The sequence below is a fragment of the Dendrobium catenatum genome, unplaced genomic scaffold (genome assembly GCF_001605985.2).
Source record: "Dendrobium catenatum unplaced genomic scaffold, ASM160598v2 fragScaff_scaffold_1497, whole genome shotgun sequence".
NCBI classification, from domain to species: domain Eukaryota; kingdom Viridiplantae; phylum Streptophyta; class Magnoliopsida; order Asparagales; family Orchidaceae; genus Dendrobium; species Dendrobium catenatum.
In genome coordinates this window covers 1,778,270-1,801,377 of record NW_021319959.1, presented here as the reverse complement: position 1 = coordinate 1,801,377, position 23,108 = coordinate 1,778,270, and the positions used below count along the sequence as shown (strand labels likewise).

The 23,108-nt window shown below is 31.9% G+C and overlaps 1 protein-coding gene and 1 non-coding gene across 2 annotated transcripts; both read left to right on the top strand.

The window, feature by feature from the left end:
• Positions 1-6,409: 6,409 nt before the first annotated feature.
• LOC114581092 lies at positions 6,410-6,516 on the top strand. The gene has a single exon (XR_003702896.1). It is a non-coding gene; the product is annotated as a small nucleolar RNA R71 (small nucleolar RNA).
• A 13,196-nt stretch (positions 6,517-19,712) lies between these two features.
• Positions 19,713-23,108, top strand: LOC110112776 (bidirectional sugar transporter SWEET4-like). Its single transcript, XM_020845097.2, has 4 exons — positions 19,713-19,792; positions 20,505-20,883; positions 21,074-21,193; positions 22,959-23,108. Exons 1-4 carry the CDS (start codon positions 19,713-19,715, stop codon positions 23,091-23,093), a joined length of 714 nt encoding a protein of 237 aa, XP_020700756.1. The 3' UTR covers positions 23,094-23,108.

Genomic DNA, 23,108 nt, shown 5'->3' with positions numbered 1-23,108 from the left:
CATCCCCACAAATTTTCTTAGCATTCAAATTCTATATTATAATCATCAACTTTATCCTACAGAATGTCGGCATGGACAATTATAACTCGTTAGCCAACCCCTATACTATGAGATGATTGTATATATCATGAGTATTGTATATGATTTTTGGGAATAAATATAGATGTGCACATTAATGTTTTGAATTATATAATCTATTTTATTGTTTATTACTAATATATGATATTAGATAGTTCTGGTTGTTGTTTATTAAAAGATTAAAAGAAAATTCTTCCAATTTAGATTTTGGGGCATTACATCTACCACCAAACCACATCTTGATCCTCCGTGTTATCTCTTCTTCCACAACCAAACCACCTACCGTCACCTTATAGGATATCTCCAATATCTAACAATCACCTGACCTAACATATTTTTTGTTGTTAATACCTTATGCCAACATATGCATTCTCCATCACCCACCCACTATCATCTATAGAATTGTCTACTTCGCTACATCAAAGTAACCTTACACTTTGGCCTACCCATATCACCTTCCTCTCTCTACCTAACAGCCTACTCTGATGCTGATTGGGCTACCGATCTTAACACCAAAAGCTCCACCTTAGGCTACTGTTATTTCCTAGGTGACACCATCATCTCTTGGATAATCAAGAGGCAACAAATCGTAGCTCGCTCCTCCATCGAGGAGGAATATTCTATCCTTGGCAGTAGTTACAGCAAACATAATTTGGATCTGTCGTCTTCTCTCAGATTTAACCTTCCACAAGCTCAAGTGATAGACATATATTATGATAATACCTATGCAATCGCTTTGGCAAACAATCTAGTGTTCCATGCTCATACCAAAGACATAGACGTGGATTTTAACTTCATTCATGATCACATTCAGTCCAAAGAGCTTCGGTTAGTGCCATCAACACTGTTGATTAAATTGTAGACATTCTCACTAAACCACTACCCTCACCATGCTATCATCTACTTTGAACCAAACTAACCATTCAGCCTTTACCATTAGTTTGAGGGGGCGTAAGAGTATCCTCCTCCACTATAGCTCAACAGACCCATGTGCAGCAATCATAAATGCCTCCTAACCATAACAAACTCAACCAATAATAGCATTACACCTGTAAAGCTTAACACACATTCTTGTATAAATACATAAAGCTGCAGTAAGGTTGTAAGCGTTGAATACATAAATCAACAGAAATGAATTTCCATTTCTCTACTTCACTCTCTATTATTCTTCTTCTTTGTTTACTTTTTTGCAGTCTACTTTAGTTTTATAGTGTGTGTGCATATATGTGACAAAACACTGTGTACACATGTACATAATATGTGTATACTTACAGTTCGAATGGTTCTTTCCGTCCGGACTCTACACAACAATTTATCATTATTTGAAGAGAAGCTCATGTATTACTTCAACTCTAATTTTGGCCTAGCCCAAAAATGATTTAGGGGTTGTTAGATGACACAGCTCACCTTATTCTATTGGTTGGGAGTTTTGACTATCAACAAAGATGTATTGGATTTGAGTCTTGCATATGTGATATATGTATGAGTTTGATTTAATTGGTCTAAATGTCTAAAAAAAAAATTGAATAAACGATGGAATTGATTCTTTTTTTCCAAATGATCAAAATAGTCTTCTTTTATATAAAAATATTAATTTAATCCTTTGACATTTTAAATATATGTAAAATTAGTCATTTTGTAAGAACATTTAGATCTTTTTTAAATATTCAATGCAAATTTATGAAGGATTTACATACCAAAAAACTTATATATATTTATTTATATAATATTTAAAATTTTAAGTTACATTAAAATATCATTAATACTAACTTATTTAAAATAAAATACTCACTTTGATTTATTGATGAAATTTAGATACTAGAATGATATATAATTAAATATAAAATTTCAGAAGTTACATATGTAAATATATAAAAAAAAAAAATTGGCATGTATTTAAATTCCTCTAAAACTATAAAGTAAAATGCATGACTTTTTTAATTGATGAATAAAGAAATATATCAAAATATTTTGAATTTATTTGATGATGCATGAGGGACACTGACGAGGGGCAATAGGTGTGGAGGTGAAAATGAACAATGAATGAAGCATTTGAAATCTGGCTATTTAAACAATTTACAAACACAGAAAATATGAGATTTTGCATTTTTCAAATTCCTTAAAAATTTATTACATTTCTTTTTATTCAAATGTAACATAAAGTGTTTAAAATGCAGGTAAATTGAATACTTTCAACTAAATAAACCTTTATAACAATCCAAAATATGAAAACATATTTTAAAATGAAATGTTTGGATTCCTATTTAAATTAGAGCATTGTGACACTAAAATTGTGAGCATTGAGGCATTAGCCTTTGAGCGCAATGGCACCAAAAATCACCATCGCGGCATTGAAGCCTATGTTATACATTAATTCTAAATTCAACATGCGTCGTTGGGTCGGGGTGATGCAACACTAGCCACGGACAATATTTCTATATATTTTTTAATCAAATCCTAGCACTAAAAGCCCTCTCGTGCCACCACCTTTCCCTCATTCTCATGTGGCTTGCTAAGGAAGCAAAGGGAGAAGGGAGAGGGAGAGGGAGAGGGAGAGGAGATAGAAGAAGAGAGAGGAAACTCTCCAAGGCTTTTTGTCCATCACTTCTATTATAAAAAAATTTATATAATAAAAGTGACTATTCTCTTACTTTTGTTTTAGATGATTTTAATTTTTATAAATTTTATCCTTACTAGATCTATCAAAAATACATTTTCTCTTGATTTTGTAAGCTTTCAATGTGTAGCTTTTAATAGGTTATAGATTTGATCATGCTAAATGATTTGATAGAATTTTATTGTATTTTCATTGGTTAAATAAGTGTATAAGAATTTCTTTAGAAAATGGGTAGTAAAAAGGTATATTAAAAATGGTTTGAAAAGTTATGTATTATGATCTGATATGAAATTATTGAAATGTGATTTGGTCTGATACAATTGATGTGATGAAAATGTATTGAAATAATGTTTTGAACTAATATTAATTTAATAGAAATGATGTATTGACTAATACCGAACACACATGATGTGATAACCCTATGTGATACACTCAAGATACATTGATTCACTAATGGGAGTCATAAGAAGTTGGAGACTGATTGGGAGTTAAAAGAAGTCAAAGCGATTGATCCATGTGATTCATTGATTGAGAGTTCTAAGGAGTTTATTGGTTGGGAGACATAAGGGGTGACTGATCGAGAGTCATAAAAGCATGAGCCAGATCTAAATATCATTATATGAATATTTGATAAATGATAAAAATATTATGTATACATTATATAATAAATATATTGATACAATTACTTTATAGATAATTAAATATTTAAGATAATTTAATGAATGATAAGATTAACTTATTGAATAAGACTAATTGAAATATAAAAATAGAATTACTGGTTGATTGACAGACAAAACAAGATGTGATTTGTAATAGAATTGATAAATTAACACAGTTGACCGCTACATATAGCATATATTGATGCATTGACTTAAATTATTTTGTAGCTTACTATTTCTATTTGATCTTGCATTAATTTCAATTATTTGTTGGGCTTTTATGCTAATTATATGATTTTACATAATTTCAGGTAAAGATAAAGGACCTGCAGTTTGAGGCTTAGTGGTGATGATATTTTGATTTATTTGAAGTTATTTGGTTAGATGTATTCTTATGTAGTATGCAGTGATTATTATAAATATTATATTGTACTCGTTATAGAATGTAAATATTGACTATAAATATGTGATGATATTTTTTCAGCTTCTATTTATTTTCTTTAATACAATTAATCAACTCTAAATGTCAAAATTAATTCGGTTGTAATTAAATGATTATTGGTTGATAACTGAAAGAAAAATGAATATAATAAGTTGAAAAAATAACGGGAAAAGAAAAGAAATTCTTTCACTTTAGATCCCAGGGCGTGACATTTGTAATGGCTTCAAAACTATAGAAAATATAAATAATAATTATATTGGCTATCTTAAATATATGTGGATCATTTATATCATATAACTAATAATTATATTATGTCATATTTGATTATTATAATCGCAGTTGCATGGTGGTTCTTCCCTATCATAACAAAGATTGTCATACTAACATCAATAGGAATTGCATGTATTCATCTTGCTAATATCATTATTATATAAAATATTAAGTCGTGACATAAGCATGATTTGCATGTTGTTTCTGTTAAAAAGTATATAAGTCTAAATGAATTGTCACATCTGAAGTATTTTGTATTTATTTCTAAATATTGTGAGATATGCTTGAAATTCTAGCACAACCATGATAGAAGTCTATAAATTTTCTAGTTAGAAGGGGTTTCTACTTTACACAAGATATTTATACAATATAGCAAATTAACTTATATTTTTGTATCATAAATTATGAATTGATTATCCAATATTCAAAGTTATATCCTTGTAGTTATAAAATGTTATGTGAATTAAATCAAGATTTTAATAAGGTGTGGATATTTTATGAATATATAATAGAAAATTTTATGTATGAATCATAACTAGTTCAATAAAAAAAAATGCTTTCATCATCAAAGAATAAGTTATAAAAACATGCATAACTTCACATAAGAATTCATTTTCCATCACATATCATCTTTGAAAACATTATACATTAAGGAAATCTATTGAATTGTAAAATAAGAGAATGACATACTATAAATCTTAAAAAATCATCTTAGTAAACTCGCCAAAATATAATTGTAGCCTTGATTTTTCTCTCTCTTCTTTGACACTCAAATTATTTTCATCTTATGTGCACTCTTGTCATTGAGCTAGCTATTATGAATTCCATGCATGTATCCTTTAATGTAACATTTACTGCCCTCCTTTCATAAGCTATACACTAATTATGAGATTAAATAACAATTATTAAATAATATTATTATTATCACTTAAATTTAATTAATACTATATAATCATACTTTAAAACTAATCAATATGCTAAATACAAATTTATTGACCACCTCGTAATATTATGAGCATAACTTTTCTCATTTTCTTATATATAATTACTTTATTTAGTATTACCTTTTAAATATTTCAAACATTTTAAAATTTAAGAGAAAATTTTGTTATCATTTATTTAAATATTTCATAAAAGGCAAACTCAATGTGTCATGTTTAACCCAAGTCAACGTATTTAACTTATTATCTTTTTGATATATTTTTTATTTTTAAATATTCTAATGAAATATAATAAAATTATTATAACTATTATTAATAATATTAATGGTAGTAATTGTTAATGAAATATTTTTAATATTATGAGTTAGTATAAATCCAAAGGATTTCTAGAATTGGAGCAAAAGGTATGCTAATAATCAACTTTTAAAAGATCTATAAAAATCTAGAAAACTAACTATCAAAGTTTTATTTTAGCAATCTCTGAGAAAAAAATGGTAGTGGTCTCTCAACTATATTTCTAATTAGTTTATCTATTTTTATAGTAGGTTGAGATGACTCTTCACTATTAACAAGGTCTAATATGGTTTCCTCAATAATGTCATTATTTGGTTTCTCTTTCATATTAACTGCTTTCTCTAGTTCTTTTCCACTCAGTTGTCTAGCTTTGTATTGTTCCTTGCTCTTTTCTTTTAGGATTTACTTATGTTTTACTAGATAAGATTTCAAAGGGTCTATTGGTTAAAGATCCAGCTAACTATCCTAATTAATTTTCAACATTTCTAATGGTAGCAACCTAACTTTGCAATTGCATGCCCATTTGCAAAACTAATTCTTCTAATAAAGACTTCCTATCCTTAGGTTCACTATTTAAATGAAATCAAAGGGGATTACTATGTGGGTTTATGAAATTTTGAAGTGGGTGGTTTCGATTTTCTACTTGATGTGGTTAGTTAGAGCTCTAATTATTATTACCATTTTGATTATTACTCCACTTAAAATTGGGATGATTTCTCCAACCAAGATTATAAGGGGTTTAAAAAGGTTATTAGTTCTATTATTAATGGCACTAAGGGATTCTACTCATTAAACATTTGGGTCGTTAGAGGATCTAAAGATATTCTCTTTTACAATCAAAGATGAATTGATTCCAAGATTATATAATTTTCTAAATATGGTAGCTACTTGTGTAGTTAAAATTGATAGAGCATTTGATTCATAAACACTAGCTACCTTCCCAAGATTTTGTTAGCCATTGAAAATTTGTTGTTATCATCTTCTTAGTCAAAGTATATGCCTCATCAAAGGGCTTTGACATCAGGTACGTCCTGTGGTAGCATCAATGATTGATCTAAGAGAACCTATAAGGTCATTATAAAAGTTTTGAATGATTGGCCAATAAGGGAGGGCATGGTGATGACATTTCTTAAGGAGTTCTTTAAATCTCTCCCATGACTCATAAATAGATTCATCATTTGACTGGGTAAATGAGATGATATTATTTCTAAGCTTAGCAATTTTAGATAAGGGAAAATATTTAGCTAAAAATTTGTGAACATGCTATTCCAAGTTATAATTAATTATATGGGAATTAATTTAACCACATCTTAGCATTATTCCTAAGTGAGAAAGGAGGCAACATAAGTCTAACAACATCATCATGAACACCATTGTATATATTTTAAGATAACCATCTATATGCCAATTATGATCTTTTATTGGAGTTCTCCCAAACTAAGAGTTTTGTGCCATTTGAATTGTTATAGATTTCAATTCAAAATTATTAACATGAATGCTAGGTCTATTTATGCTTTGATGAATGCCTTCAACCATAGTGTTAGCATATTCTATAAGTGATCCAGGTTGATCATTTTCTGGATTTGCTCGGTCATTTCAAGTTTTTTTGTAATTTTAAAATTTTCTAATTTTTGAAGGGTCTTCTCAAATTTAATGTCTAATAAGATTTCTACTAGTTATTTATTACTATGCATACAACAGTAAGCAATATAATAGAAAATACATAAAGCACTAAATAGTAACAATTAATAATAAGCAAGGCAACACTAAGCAGGTAAAATAAAATTAAAATTAGATTAAATTATCAGTTTATTCATCAATATAAAATGCAAAATAGGATAATTAATTCCAATGTTCCATGGTAACGATGCTAATAACTAGACAAACTTCACTTTTACTTATACACACCACTTGTTCATCTAAATATTATTTAATTTACTAAGGTATGAACCTTGTTCTATGCAAGTACATGTGTCATGTCAGTAATAAAGTGGTGAGAAGAATATCATTCCCACAGGGAGCTTGAATTTTACTCTATTTATCTTGCCATATGATTTAAAGTAGGTTATGCAAATTAAATATAAAAAAGCTTCAATTGTAGAAGGTAAATCACTACAAGAAAATATGTAATTAGCGACCAACAAAATTGGTAGATAAAAATGTTAATTTGGCCGCTAAAGCAAATAGCTACAAAAAATATTTAGGTCGCTGATTTGTCGCAGTAGCCTCGCGCTGAGGCTTTTAGCAACCAAAATTTTTTTTTTGTTGCTAAATTAGCGACCACTAATTAGTATTGGTCGCTAAAATGTACCATTTTAGCGACCATTTTTTTTTTGACCCTAATGATTAATTATTTGGATGCTATTTAATATTTTAATTATTAATTTTATTTATCACATTTGTTAATAGCAACCAAAATAAAAATTGGTCACAAAAAAGAGCAACCAAGTAAATCACAAGCCCTTTTAATTTCATGAAATGTGATTATTAATGCATATCAATTTTGGTCATATTTAGTAAAATTTATTTATTATTCAATTATTATACATTTACTAAAAGATTTAAGATTAATCAATCACTCCTTGATATTATCATATCTAATTACTTCTAATTAATTAGACATAAAATACATATTAAACAAAAAACACTAATTTTATAACATTGAGGTAACAAAAATAATAATTTCTGAATAAAAAAATATTCATTCTTCAATATAGTAAATAAGAATTAACTAGAAGAAATGAAAATTATATTCATTTATATACTTTTAAAAATACATTCATCAATTAAAAATACAAAATATAATCTCTGAAATATCGTTCCTAAAAGTTGCCACCTTATTCCCACATTTTTTAACTCTGGTTGCAACTTAATGAACAACCATTCATGTTTGATTAACAGCTTCTTATGCATAGAATTTGGCTTTCTACATTCTAAAGCCTCTTCATCAATGTCAATCATGCTATCTTGGGAATGCTGATCATCGCCAACTAGAATTACGGATACTCATTCCAGAGTCCATTAAGTGATAATTCGGCTATGGCAAATTTAATTCTACCTGAAATTGTTCCATCATATTAATACTCATTCCAGAGGACCTTGTTAGCTCCTTGATATTCTCCAGCCTAAACCGGGAAATAAAACCATTACAAAAGTGAAAAGAAATGAGATGCAAGGTTAGCCACTTCATTTAAAAAAAATATATAACCTCCTCACCCATTATGAAGACTTTTGGATCAGCTGCCATCTCCTCGTCTAATGAGGAGTTCAGAGCATCACATACTGTCAACTGCAAAAGGAAATATCCATTTCATGTCCTCAGAGATGAAATAAAAGACTTGCAAGGTATTTTTTCTTTAAAAAATAGAATAAAAAAGGTTTCAGAAGATCACTAGAATTACCCTAAACTGCACAGCGAGCAAACTGTCGTGGCAAGAGTGGTGGTTTTTCAGGGAGTACCAGTGAAAGCTTTTCCATGCATAATGTCTTGTTCGCACATCCATTGCTGGCAAATCAAAGAATATCTGAGAATAAAAACTAGAACTGATGTTGACCCACAACTGTCTGAAAGAGATCTTTTAAATTAGGATCTGATGTACGTGCTTTACAAAATTCTGAATCCAAATCATTTCAAAGTTATATTTGTATAATTCCTGTTCAATCATGATCTCAAGAATTCTCACTACGAAGAACAGAGGTGGGACACTTTCAGGAAAAAGTGGATCACTGAAAGATTTTAGAAATTGAACAGATAAAAATATTACCTGTAACAGAAAGTTCAGGAGATTCTTGAATATTGTTTTCTATTTTAGCTCATAAAAGCCGATGCCATTGAAATCAAAACACACACACACACAGTTAATGCCTTACATAAAAGCTCTGTTTCTGTTACAGATTTCAGCTAGGAATCATTTATCATCCGCAGAAATACATAACTATATAACTCCAACACAAGATGCAACTATAAAAACTCTGAACAGATTTCTTCCAAAGAAAAAAAATGAAGAGCATGAATGCCATCATCAAAACAAAAACAGTTTACTTTATCTTAAAAAGATTCAAAGTAGCAAAAAGTTCATTAAGCTGATTCGAACTTCACCCACATTGAAACCGTTTGTGACGAGTTTGGTGATTGGGCCGCCGCCCATTAAATCAAGGAGGTGGATCGGGTCGGAGATGATCTGGTCGAGGAGGAGTTGGGATGAGGAGGTGACAGCGAGGCCGATGAAGGTGAAGAGGCTCATGAAGACGGGGAGGCCGATTTGGCCGAGGATTTGGTCACGTTGGCTTTGCAATACACCACGCTGCCTGCGGATGGATCTGGATTTCGCGCTCTTCTCATTATTTCGCGCGAGGATTTCTAACATGCTCAATTCGAGCGGGTTTTGAAGTGGCACGAACGGCCTGTTTCAATACACCACTAATGCTTTGGATGAATTACTTGAGTTCCGCTCAAAACTAACCAAGCGATCTAATTTATGAAATGGACGTAAATAAATTACTTTACCCTCCTAATTCTACATACCTAACAGCCCCTTAAATCAATGGAGCTGAAGTACAGCCTTGGGATGGTTCTAAAGATTTCAGAACATGTAAACTTAGCTCCAAGTTGGTCTAACGTACAAAACACTAAAGCTAGAAATTTTCAAAACAAAGCCTAAAATGGCTTTGGATCTTAAGTGAATAGATCCTATGTTCATTAATTTTGCTGAAGACCAAAATTTTTAGAGCAAATTTTGAATGAATTTCAAGGTTTTACGAAAACAATGTCAAAAAGTTTTGCAATAGTGTTAAAGTGTAGGAATTTTAGAGCAAAGTTTGGGCCATCTCTGGAACTAAGATTTGAAGTAATTTGGTGTATTAAGCATAGAACGTCACAATATTGATTGCTACTATCATGTCAGTTTCACAAGTATTGATCACTTATATTTACAATGTTTAAGCATAGATGAGATTGAATTCACATTAATTCAAGAAAATTATTGAAAGAACAAGCTAAACTGAACATGAGTGAACCCATACCTAATATTTGCATCTGACAAAGCACGTACAGCATCATTGAAAAGAACGGCTGATGCAATATTAATGTTTCTTAAACTTGGACACCCACGCCCATGAGAATCCATCATGTTAACCATATTAGTTGGATAATTTATTTTCTGAATGAAACTTAAAGAAAGATCTTTAAGATTTGGGTAGTGTAAAACCTATGAAAAAAATATTATTTGGTTAGTATATGAAAAGGCAAGTCAACATGCTATCTAGACATGATCATTAATATGCCCAATAGATACCATTTTAGATATGTATTAAAAGTTTGAAAGCCATAGCGTTGACAAACTGTCGGAATTGATGTTCAGAAAGTCTAGATTGTAACATCCTGAAATTTTAAGAACTGAAAGACTATGCTTTTCATCAACAAAACGACCTTCCTCTTCCTGTTTGAAAAGTGGCATCAAAATATTATTTGGTTAGTATATAGGAGACCTCCTTTGGACATAGATGTTAGAGGGTTGGGCTGTAATTTTCTGGTAGTGTGTTGTGATACAGGACATGGTGTGGTTTGAGTTGGCCAATCAAAACAAGATATTGCTTATGACAGTAAACAATAATGAAAATACAAAAGATAGAAGAAAGGTTATAAGTGACCCAAATCCAAAGTACAAACTCATTTTCACTCCTCCACTTTGATCTACATCAATACAAGACTCCAAATAAATACATAAGAGCCAATTTCCCTTTAGAATAGTCTTTCACACTCACTCTGTCACACACACGTCTCCTTGAAGTGCCAACCTCTTTACATGAACACTGAGGCTACTCTTAACTTTTATAAAATAACTAAACTAGCATTGCGACACTAACTTGGTGGCTCTACGGTGCTACTAAACTAGCATGTCAGTTCACCATTCATCACATCGCTTCACTGGCCTAACTATCTCCCACTATGGAGTTGGGCAATTTGGTGCTGCAATGCTTGATCCAGCATTACAATGCTTCCTGGATAGCGCCTCGGTGCTAATCTCTCCAACAATTATTTTGAGGCATCTCTATTTGTGTTGCTAAAGTGGTGGCACTACGACAATGGGGAAAGATATGGAGCTATAGTGCTGACTGTATGGTGCTACAACACTAGTTCAATTTTATGATTTTAACATATTTCTTGCACAAAAATAAAAGAATTAAAAGGACAAATATCACAATAGATATGATTTGAAATTAACACTTTTTATCCTATCACACTCAAGAATTTTATTATGAATGGTCATAGATTTGCATGGGATCAATGAGTAGGCCTCTTACCATCAGTTGAACATGAGAAGGGGAACTTGGTTTATCAAGCAAAAAATCATGAAGATAACAATCATAATCATCAAGCCCATAAAGGAGGAAGCATAAAAACACTTGGATGTTGAATTATGAAGGAAGTTTAATACCCATACTAGATCTCAAATATGGTGATGGTGTAGAAAGACAATGGTAAGTGGAGGACGTGTGTTGACTTCACGAGCCTTAACTTGGCATCCCTTAAGGATGGCTACCAGTTGCTAAGGATTTATATGCTGGTTGACTCATAGTGTTCGATCATGAGCATACAATATGAAAATTCTGAATCCAATATATAATATAAGTTATTCATATACAACACTAATATCAAAGAAAATCTAATGATGTTCAAGCACCTACCATTATAATTAATTTTTTTCCTAAGATTTATTATTATTTGAAATTCCTTAAATGTTATCCATTCATTGTGATTTAAATAAGAGAATTTCTCATTTATCATTACAGAAGGATTGTATTACTATAAGGTCATGCCTTTTGGTTCGAATAACTAGAGGGTGACATACCAGAGAATGATGAATAAAGTTTTTAAGGATCAAAAGGGGAGGAACATTGAAGTATATATGGATAATTTCCTAGTTAAGAGCACTTAAAGGAGATGTTCATCGTATCAAAAAGCATAATAGAGTAAGTCACTCATGTGACAATAGTTACCCCAGAGTACACTAGATAAAGAGGAGGCCACACCTTACATAGATTTATTCCTTTCACTAGAGGGCGCCATTAAGGATTGTGAGTTCACAGCATGCAAGTAGAAGAGTCAATACTTGTTACTCGCCAACACTTAGAAGAGAGATCATAGTCAATACACTAATATTCAGAGGTCATCCTCACTAAGTGTCAATGGGAAACCTAGTGGAGGACATCTAAGACAAAAAGCTTCTTCTTAAACCTTACGAAAATAAAATCAAGAGCCCATGCAAAGGATTCGTTCAAGTATTATGCCTTCCAAGTGGAAGGACTCATTAAGGTGGAAAGTTAGAGGAGTTCATCCTAGCTAAACATCAAAGGCAAGGAAGAAAGCACCTATTAAGAGCCAAGGAAATGAGCTATTCCCAACGTAAGCCATCCACATAACCAAAGTAGTACTCACCATACTTTGAGGAAACAAAGCTAGCACATTATAAGAGGTAAGCCCTAAGTGGCCTCAGGGCTCGAAGGTGACCTGGCTTCCTGCACTCAAAGCAGATTGTATCAGATGAAACTTTATTAGACTTCGAGCTTTTACCTTTATTTCAGCCATTCTGATGACGCTTTTATTTTCTCTTTAAGAAGTTCTTGAACTGTCGGGTCATTAGTGCTATATCATCTTCTTCCACCCCTGCAGAGCTGTCACTTTCTGAGTTATTTGCTTTTAATTCCACCGTTTGCTCCTTTTTTTTTCACCTGCATCACTTTGTCTTTGACTCACTCCTTGCTCAAATGCAATGAGTGACCCAAGGAGATTATCAATAGAAAAAATGTTAAGGTCTTTAGATTTAGTGATAGCAATTATCTTTGCATCATAAGAACTAGGTAAGCATTTAAGAATTTTATTAACATCCTCAAAATTTGAAATCTCTCTACCTAATGCATGCAAGGATGTCATGATTTGGGTGAACCTAGTGTACATGTCAGATATTGTTTCGCTAGGTTTCATACGAAAGACTTCATAATCATGTAATAAAATGTTAAGCCTATACTATTTAACTTCACTTGTTCCTTCGTATGTAATGCACAGTCTATCACAAATCTCCTTACCAGTGGCACAGGTAGAAACTATCATAAAATCCCCAGACTTTAATGCACAGAAAAAGTAATTTAAACACTTAGCATTAAGTTGGGCTAAATCTCTATCCTCATTGCTCCATTCATTAAAAGGTACAGGAGTTTTCAATACATTGACAGTTTTAAAAGGTGTAACATATCCATCATTCACTAACATCCGCATGTGGTAATCAATAGACTGTAAAAAAATAGACATTCTAATTTTTCAAAAATCAAACAGAATGTTATCAAAAAGAGGTGGACGGGTTATTGAATAACCCTCCGCAGTATTACGATTACCAAAATGAGACATGATCATTTTTTTTTCAAGGTTTTCTAAAACACTATTTTTGAAAAACAGGCTCTGATACTAATTAAAATTACTAGATGGACAAGAGGGGGGGTGAATTGTGAAAGATTTATAGCAATAAATAAAACCTAAATAGGAGTTCTAATATTTTTGATATTTTTTAAGGTTTTAAAATGAAAATAAAGTACAACAATGGAATCCTGTTCAATCACAATATTTCACCAAGCAAATATATTGAAAATGAAAAATGCACGCGAGAATAAAAATGATAAGGAAAAAAGCACACCGAATTTTTATAGTGGTTTGGTCAAACCATGACCTAAGTCCACTCCCCGGAGTCCTCTACTCTGGGAATTTCACTACAAGCAATAGCTCACCTTTTCCCCCCCTTGGCAAGGCGGAGAAGCCCTTACAATACTCCCTTTCACCAACCCGGCGTGGCGGAGCGCCAAATTCTGTTTTCACCTTCCTGGCGACGGCAGAGAACCTTCTCGTTTTCTCCATCCTAGAGAAGGCAAAGTACCTCAAGGTCACGGATGCATAAGAGCCTTCCCCTCTGAGATCCTCTCATAAATTCTTCTAGGGCCACAGGAGGAGCAAGATGCAGCAAGTTTGGAGCAACCGTGTGATCTCCCTCACACCTCTTCTCCCTTACAACGCTCACCTTCTCCCTCCTCTCTCAAACCCTAAAGAACTTCTCAAGAGCTCTCTCCCTTCGAATCCCTCTCTAACCACGTTCTCCTCTCTGATTCACACACTCAAAAATATAACTATTTTGACACCTTAAAACGGGCTCCAAAATCCCTGAAATTTTAAAGTAGCCATTACTATCGTACCGTATGATTTCTAATCGTACAGTATGGTATGTATACCAAGCTTCATCCTGGGTACGAAGATGTACGAACAATTCAAAATATATCGTACATTACGATGATGAAGTGTACGGTATGATCCTCAATATTACTGATTGTACAGGATGATAGCTAGGACGATCAAATGTCTTCTCTGTTCATCGTATTGTACGATACATATCGTATAGTACGAATGGTCAAAATCAAGGCATCATCTAGGATGAATTCTGGGACGATCAAGAGTCATCTCTGTTCAACATATAATACAATTTACATCGTACTATATGATGAGGCAAAAATAATGGATCATCCAGGATGATCCCCGAGATGATCAGAATTCATCTCTATTCATCGTATTGTACGAACTAGTTCGTACAGTACGATATTCAATTTGAAATTAAGCCTTGAATTATTCCACAAATCACGGGTTAATTTTAGTAAGTATTTAAAATAAATCGTACAGTACGAAATACTTTGTACAATACGAACGGCGGAGAAAAACTTACTTAAGTTAATTTGACAGCTAGGATTTTGGATTTGAACATATTATACAGTATGATATTATTCGTATGGTATAATCTATTCACAGAATCATCCTACAAGCTCAGATCGTACGGTATGAAATAACTTCGTACAGTACGATCTACAGAGAAAGAAAATCTCCAAATTTTTCTTTTAAAAAAACTCTCCCCCTGTGTGTGTGCATGGTTGCTCAGACTTTTATGTATTTTGTGGCCATACTTAAGAAAATAAAAATAAAATAAATAACAAAATACATTGTCAGACTCATTCTCCTAATCTACCCATCCTTGAGTCTTTCTGTCATCCTGAGTAGCTTGTGATCTTCCTGAAATGTTAGTACTCACGGACAATAGCAAATAAAATAATATTCAGTGAATAGATAATTCAGACGACATTATTTGTCATCATTAAAATCTCAAACTCGGGGTCATGGGTTGTAACACTCCACACTAGGTGTGTCCTACGGTGAATCGTGCAAGTGCAAGCTATGTGACCTAGCATGCCACAAGAGAAGCACTTAACACCGGGAAATGGGTTCACTAACCTATATGGGTAGTAATGCCTCTTCTTAAGTTTGAATGATTCATGCTGTTGTGATGGATTGCAAAACACTTTAAGTGAAGGTGGTTTTTTATTCTCTTTCAAAGCCTTTATCTTAACTTGTAAAAATTTGTTTGTAAGTTTTCAAATTTCAAATGATGTTCATTGCTATCTATCTCCACTGCAAGTTCCTCTAATCACTTATACTTAATTTCTAATTCAATATGTGATGTTTTCAAGGATTCATGTGCATCAGTTAATTCAATATGCTACTTATTTAATGCATCAAACTCATCAACCAGGGTCATGTGATCTCTATATAAATCAGAATTTTCTTTAACTAAGTTAGCATTCTCAGTTTGTAAAGTACTAAAATCAATATTAAGACTAGCGTACATTTTCTTTAACTTCCTGTACGAGTCATGAATTTTCTCAGAAATAACCAGCAAATCTTCATATGAAAGTTGACATACCTCGTCTTGATCCAATTGATCAAGATTATTGTTATCCATTAGATACAAATTTGTTACCTCCTCCTCTGCTTCTTCTTCTGATGATTCCGAGGCAGAGTCAGCCCAAAATGCTTTTTATGTCTTCATTTTCCCTTTCTTAAATTTTTCTTTCTCCTTGCCTTTTTCCTTAGTCGGGTGACTCTTTAAGTTGGGGAAATCAGCTCGGAGGCGACCTAATTTTCTACACTCAAAACAAATCGTGTCAGATGAAACTTTAGTAGTTCTAGAGCTTTTACCTTTATTCCAGTTAGTCTGATGACACATTTATTTTCTTTTCAAAAAGTTCTTGAATTGTTAGGTTATCAAGGCTATGTCATCTTCTTCCTCTGCTGCAGAGCTTTCATTTTTCGTGTTATTCACTTTCAATGCCACCGTCCGCTCCCTCTTCTTTTCACATTCATCACTTTTCCTTTGACTCACTCCTTGCTCATATGCAATGAGTGACCCAAGCATATTATAAATAGAATAAATGTTTAAGTCTTTAGATTTTGTGATTATAGTAATTTTAGCATCATAGGAACTATGTAAGCATTTAAGAATCTTTTTATCTTTTTCAGAATTTGAAATTTCTCTACCTAATGCATGCAAGGATGTCACTGTTTGGGTGAACCTAGTGTATATATTAGATATTATTTTGCTAGGTTTTATACGAAGAGTTCATAATCATGCAATAGAATGTTAAGTCTAGACCGTTTAACCTCACTAGTTCCTTCATACGTGATGCACAGTCTATCCCAAATCTCTTTTAATAGTAGCACAGGTAGATACTCTCATGTAGTAATCAAATTTCAATGCACAAAATAAACAGTTTAAGCACATCACATTTAATTGAGCTAAATCCCTATCCTCATTTCTATATTCATTAAACGGTACTTGTGTTTTTACACCATTCACAAGTTTAAACGGTGTAATGTAACCTTCTTGAACGAACATTCACATACGATAATCTATAGACTGTAAAAGTAGACATTCTATTTTTCTATAAATCAAATGGAATATTGTCAAACAGAGGTGGATGAGTTATTGAATAACCCTCTGTAGTATTATGATTACTAAAATGAGCCATAATCATTTTTTCAAGGTTTTCAAAAACACTATTTTTAAAAAGACAATCCTAAATCGGAGTTCTTAGTTTTTGTGTTTTTAAATTTTTACGAGAAAATTAATTGATACGAAAGCGAATGCTTAAAACACAATTGCAATAATAGGTGGTGAAAATTTAACTTGCTCAATAAAGAATTTTACTACGATTTTCACCAAGTAATTTTAATGAAAATAAAATACAAAATGTAAATAAAGTGCGGTAAGGAAAAAATCACACTAGAGAATTTATAGTGGTTCGGTCACTTGACCTATGTTCACTCCTCGGAGTCCTCCACTCCGAAATTTTCACTACTAAATTGTAATTCTCCTTTTGCCCCCACAGTAAGGTGGAGAAGCCTTTACAAACCTCACTTTCACCAACTCGGCATAGCGGAGTACCAAGCGCTATGTCACCCTCTCGGTTTTTCTCCCTCTTGGAGAAGGCATAGTGCCTTAGAGGACACAGACGTAGAAGATTCTGCCCCTTAGAGAGCCTCCCATAAGATTTTGTTGGGCCATAGGAGTAGCAGCCTGCAGCAAGCTAGGAGCAACCATGTGATCTCCTTCACACTCCTCCCTCACAAAGACCACATTCTCTTTCCTCTCACATATTAATTTCAAAAGATAAAAATTTAGATATTTAAATCAGGCTCCAAGAAACCCTAAAGATTTCAATTTAGCCATTATGATCGTACAATACGATCAAATATCATAAAGTACGATCAGTTCAAAACAGCCTTCGTCCTGGTATGAAGGATTACGAATAGGCAATATTTTTTAATAACATCATACAATACAATATAACATCATGTAAAATCCTTCTGTTCATACAGGACGAATGCTGGGACGATGAAAACTCATCACTGTACATCGTATGATACGAACCACTTCGTACAGTATGATTAGTTCAAAATCAAGGGATCATCTGGTACGATGTCCAGGACAACCAAATTCATTGCTCATACAGTACGAACCATGTCGTATATTATGATAACTAATCAAAAATTAATCCTTGATTTACTGACTAATCATGGGAGTTAATTTAAGTAAGTATTAAAAATATCGTACAGTACGATAGGATCATATAGTACGATCAGTTCAAAATTTACAAATTAAGAACTTACTTAAATTAATCTGGCAGCTAGTGTTTTGAATTAGAAACACATCGTATAGTATGACCTTCATCGTACAGTATGACTTGTTTATAAATAGCCGTTGAGGCAGAACATATCGTACAATACGATTGAAACTCGTATAGTACGATTGACAAAAAAAAATTCTTCATTTTAAAAACCTCTCCCGTTGTGTGTGTGCATGGTTGCTCAGTTTTGTATACAATTTGTGGTCATACTTAAGAAAAGAAAAAATAGTAAAAAAAAAATTATAAGGTTATAAACTCCAAATCCTACTCTACCCAGTCTTGAGCCATCTTGTTGTCCTAAGTAATTTGTAATCTCCCTGAAATGTTAGTACTTCAACAATTTTGACCCAAGCTTGCAAGCCTACGCTCTGGCCCACTTGAGACAGCTTGCGCTCGTTGCTCTAGTGCGTGCGCCCACGCCAAGCCTTCCCCCCAACCCACGTCTTCACGTAAATCCATCCAAAAAATAAGCTTGATGTTGAACATCATGCTTTTTTACTTAATTAGGTTAGAAAAATATATTTGGCCAATTGAAATTGGTCATGCTGTTAGCTTTATAATTTCTTTGGAAAGAAATTGGTTGATTGAAAGTTTTCATGAGGGTATTTTGGATTTTTTGGGTCAATCTCATTGCTTAATACTCATATTACATGAACATCATAGTAATTGCATGGGCGAACTTACATTTTTGAAAATAAAGTTTTCATGATCTCTGAATTGCATAAGTTTGGTTCATTCAAAATTGAGCCGAACTAATCAAATTAAAGTTTGGCTTGAATTATTTAATTAAAAAAATAATTTAATCACTTCAAAATTTTAAATTATAATTACAATCAATTCATTTAGCTAATTCTTGGCCTATTATTTGCTAGCACTCATGCATGCAATTTACTATAAATCAACAAGGAGGCAGTTGGTGTAAAGAATGGTTAAGGGGTGTTCTCTCTATCGACCGCTAATCGTTAAATAACATTATCGTTTAATAATTTTTCAATATGCTAACAATCTTAAGAACATACAAAGACATGTAATAATTCTTTCCAAAGAACATCCAAAAAATCTTACGTGGTTGGTAATTAGTCATCTCATCCCTCACATTTCTCCCTACCAAACACTTTCTCTTCAATCTCCTTGGACCAATGCCTTTTAAATCCATAAATTGAGGGGTCATATTGAGAGAGGTATGATAGCCACGGAAAAGCTCAACCATATTAATTATTTAAATCCACCCTCCTTACTCTTCTCCATCCTCATGTAATTATATTTATATATCCTCTCTATTTTCACCTTCCATACAATACAACGAACTAAATCTCTTTCCCATCCATATAGAAATCACGCTTTCATATCCTTCTTCAACAATGGTTTCGGCTGACCAGATACGCACCGCCGTTGGGATCATCGGCAATGCCATCTCTTTTGTCCTCTTTCTATCACCCATGTAAGCATATGTATCTCTCCTTCGGATACTGAACATTTACAATGTTTTATTTATACAAGTTTTTTATTTGCTTTCTATAGTAGACAAAATTTTAAAAAAAATAATGATAAAAATCTATCACAATCAAAATCTTTGCATAAAAATTAATAAGATACATATTATCTCATTAAAAATTTGATCCAGTTGTATTACTGCTCTAAATTTTTTACAATAAAGATATAGTTTAACTTCTTAGATTTTTTTATCGGCCAAATTTTTAATTATATTTAACCATGTTTATTATTATCTTAAAATGTAAGAAAAAAATATAAATCCTTTTTAACTATCATGCTAGATATTAGTGGCAGTTTGGTTTGTTATAAAATGTTATAGGGAGATCTCAGATTTTTATTTAATTTTTCTGGCATTATTAGAAATAATTTTTTTTTTGTATAATTAATTACAACATTAAAAATATTGATATATATCTTTGGGCACAATAATATTAAATCGAACCCATATTATTTTAATTATTTTATAACATTTCATTCTTAACAATATTAAGAATTTAAGATTAGAACACCTTGTATTGATTCTATTAATTTGTGATGGATTTGATGACTGCATATAAGAATGAACTGAGCCACTTAAGCAGTACAATATCTTTCATAATATTTTCACATATAATCATGTATTTATGCAATATTGTAAATACATATATTATATTTTTCAGGCCAACATTTTTTCGAATATGTAAGAACAAATCTGTGGAGCATTTCTCTGTAGTTCCTTACGTTGCGACGTTGCTCAACTGTATGCTTTGGGTATTATATGGTTTGCCCTTTGTGAAACCTAACAGCACGTTAATAATAACCATTAATGGAGCCGGCATTGTGATAGAGCTCATCTATATTTTTATCTATCTCCTCTACTCGGACGGGTCGAGACGGATCAAAGCCCTTCTACTTCTCATCACAGACATCACCTTCATTGCTGTCGTTGCTGCTATTGTCCTTTCTGTTTTCAAATCACATGAGCGAAGAATACTTATTGTTGGTATTCTATGTATCATTTTCTGCATCATGATGTATGCCTCGCCTCTCTCTATTATGGTAAGTTAGAACAACTGCATGTTCATTTTATACAATCAATAAATTATTATTAGTAAAAATATTTATTGTAAATACCTATTAATAATATTATTAATATTTTAAATAATAGATTTATGTTCCATTTAAAAAATTAGTCTCATTAAAGTTTTCATGCACAAGTGACGTGCTTCATGTTTTCCATGTTTTGCAGAAAAGGGTGATAAGAACAAAGAGTGTGGAGTACATGCCTCTGTATCTCTCAATTGCTTACTTCTTTAATGGGCTTTGTTGGACTACTTACTCACTCATCCATCTTGACGTGAACCTCACGGTAATTGCATGAGTCAACTTCCATTTTTTATTTTTTATTTTTTGCATTCATGAAAATGTTGTAGTAGCTCTAGAGGAAATAAGATTAGAGAGAGTTACATTAGATGATTTGATCACAAAAAATGTTTGTCTTTCGATGATCTGATAAGGAGAGTAGATGCATTATATCTGACCTATATTGAGAAAGTATAAGTAGACCAAAAAGACTTGATTATAAAGTATTAGAAATTATTTTTTAAAATTCAATTTTAATGAGAATTTGACTCTTAAAAGGACACAATGAAGGAAAAAAAATTCATTTAGTCGACCTCAACATAGTGGGAAAAACATGTATTGTGTATAAGTAGACCAAAAAGACTTGATTAGAAAGTATTAGAAATTATTTTTTAAAATTCGATTTTAATGAGAATTTGACTCTTAATAGGACACAATGAAGGAAAAAAGATTCATTTAGCCGACCTCAACATAGTGGGAAAAACATGATGTATTGTGGTCCCTGGATTGTATCAGATCTGCTTTGAATTGTATTATTTACACTAATATTAATATGACATTCCTCAAAAATTGGATTCCTCGTGTCGAAGTTGAAAAATAGCAGAATTAGATTTAAATGAGAATTTGACTCTTTATAAGACACAATAAAGAAAAAGATTACATGTAGCCAACCTCACGTAGTGGGAAAAAGATTTGATGTTGTTGTTGCCCTTGGATTGTATCAGATTTGCTCTAAATTGTATTACTTGCAGGAATATTAATATGGCATATATGCATGGTAGATTGGATAACCCGAGCTAATATTTGATGAGCCAATCATTTTCAAGTCTAGGAGATATGAATGTTTCACACGTACAATTAACTGCATTTAAATGCTAACAAAAATTTGAAAATAATGTAGCCCATTTTGTAAGAATATTTTCTATGAATGGTTCTTTCATTGCAATTTCTGGGTTTAAGGTCGATTTAGCATATATGTGTATATATATGAATTTGAGATTAAATTACTCAAAGTCCCTTTAAAATATAGAATCTAGCTATTTGACTGATTGGACATGAGTAATATTTCCATCTGATTGATAAATTTAGCAATAATAATGTTTTATTCACCTAAATTTTTAATGTTTATTTACACATAATTAATTATTAAAAGTTAAGCATAATTTGGATCATTGTTCTTTAGGTTTTAGTTTCCTAATCAGAGTCTATGTTCTAGAATAATCTTTTGAAATATTAAAAGCTTATTCTAGAATAATTCTTAAAAAAAAAAATTAAATAGGATTTAATGTTTTCATGACTAAAAAATAAAAAATATTTAGAGAGTTAATTTTAGCCGTTAGATTGAATAGTATGGGTATAACATTAATGGAAGTACTCCTGGTATAAATGGTGATATTATCTATAAGTTTATATAAAGCATAGTGATTAATAAAAAAAAAAGTAATCTCTTCTATCAGATATTGCTTTTCTTATCTCCTTAACTTTTCCTATACCTAAAAGCTTTTCTAATTTTAACCATTTCTATTTATAAAGTGCAGTTAATGACATCTACCTCATGCATTTGCCATGCAATTTAACTTTAAAACTTGTTTAATGAATTAAGTTTATCACATTAAAAAATAACTAAGATTCATATTGATGACAAATCTTCAATAGCGTTAGCCAAAAATTTAATTTTTAATGATGAAGATAAGCATAATGATACACTCTATCATTTCTCTCTCTCTCTCTCTACATATAACTATCTCCTAATTCTTAAATTTATGTTTCAGATTCCAAATGCAATTGGGCTATTATTTGCTATAGCTCAATTGCTCCTACATGCAATTTACAATAAATCAACAAAACGGCAGTCGAATGAAGGGAAGAGCGAAGTTACTCTCTCTGAGGTGAACATTACCAATTAAAATGTCTACAGTCCA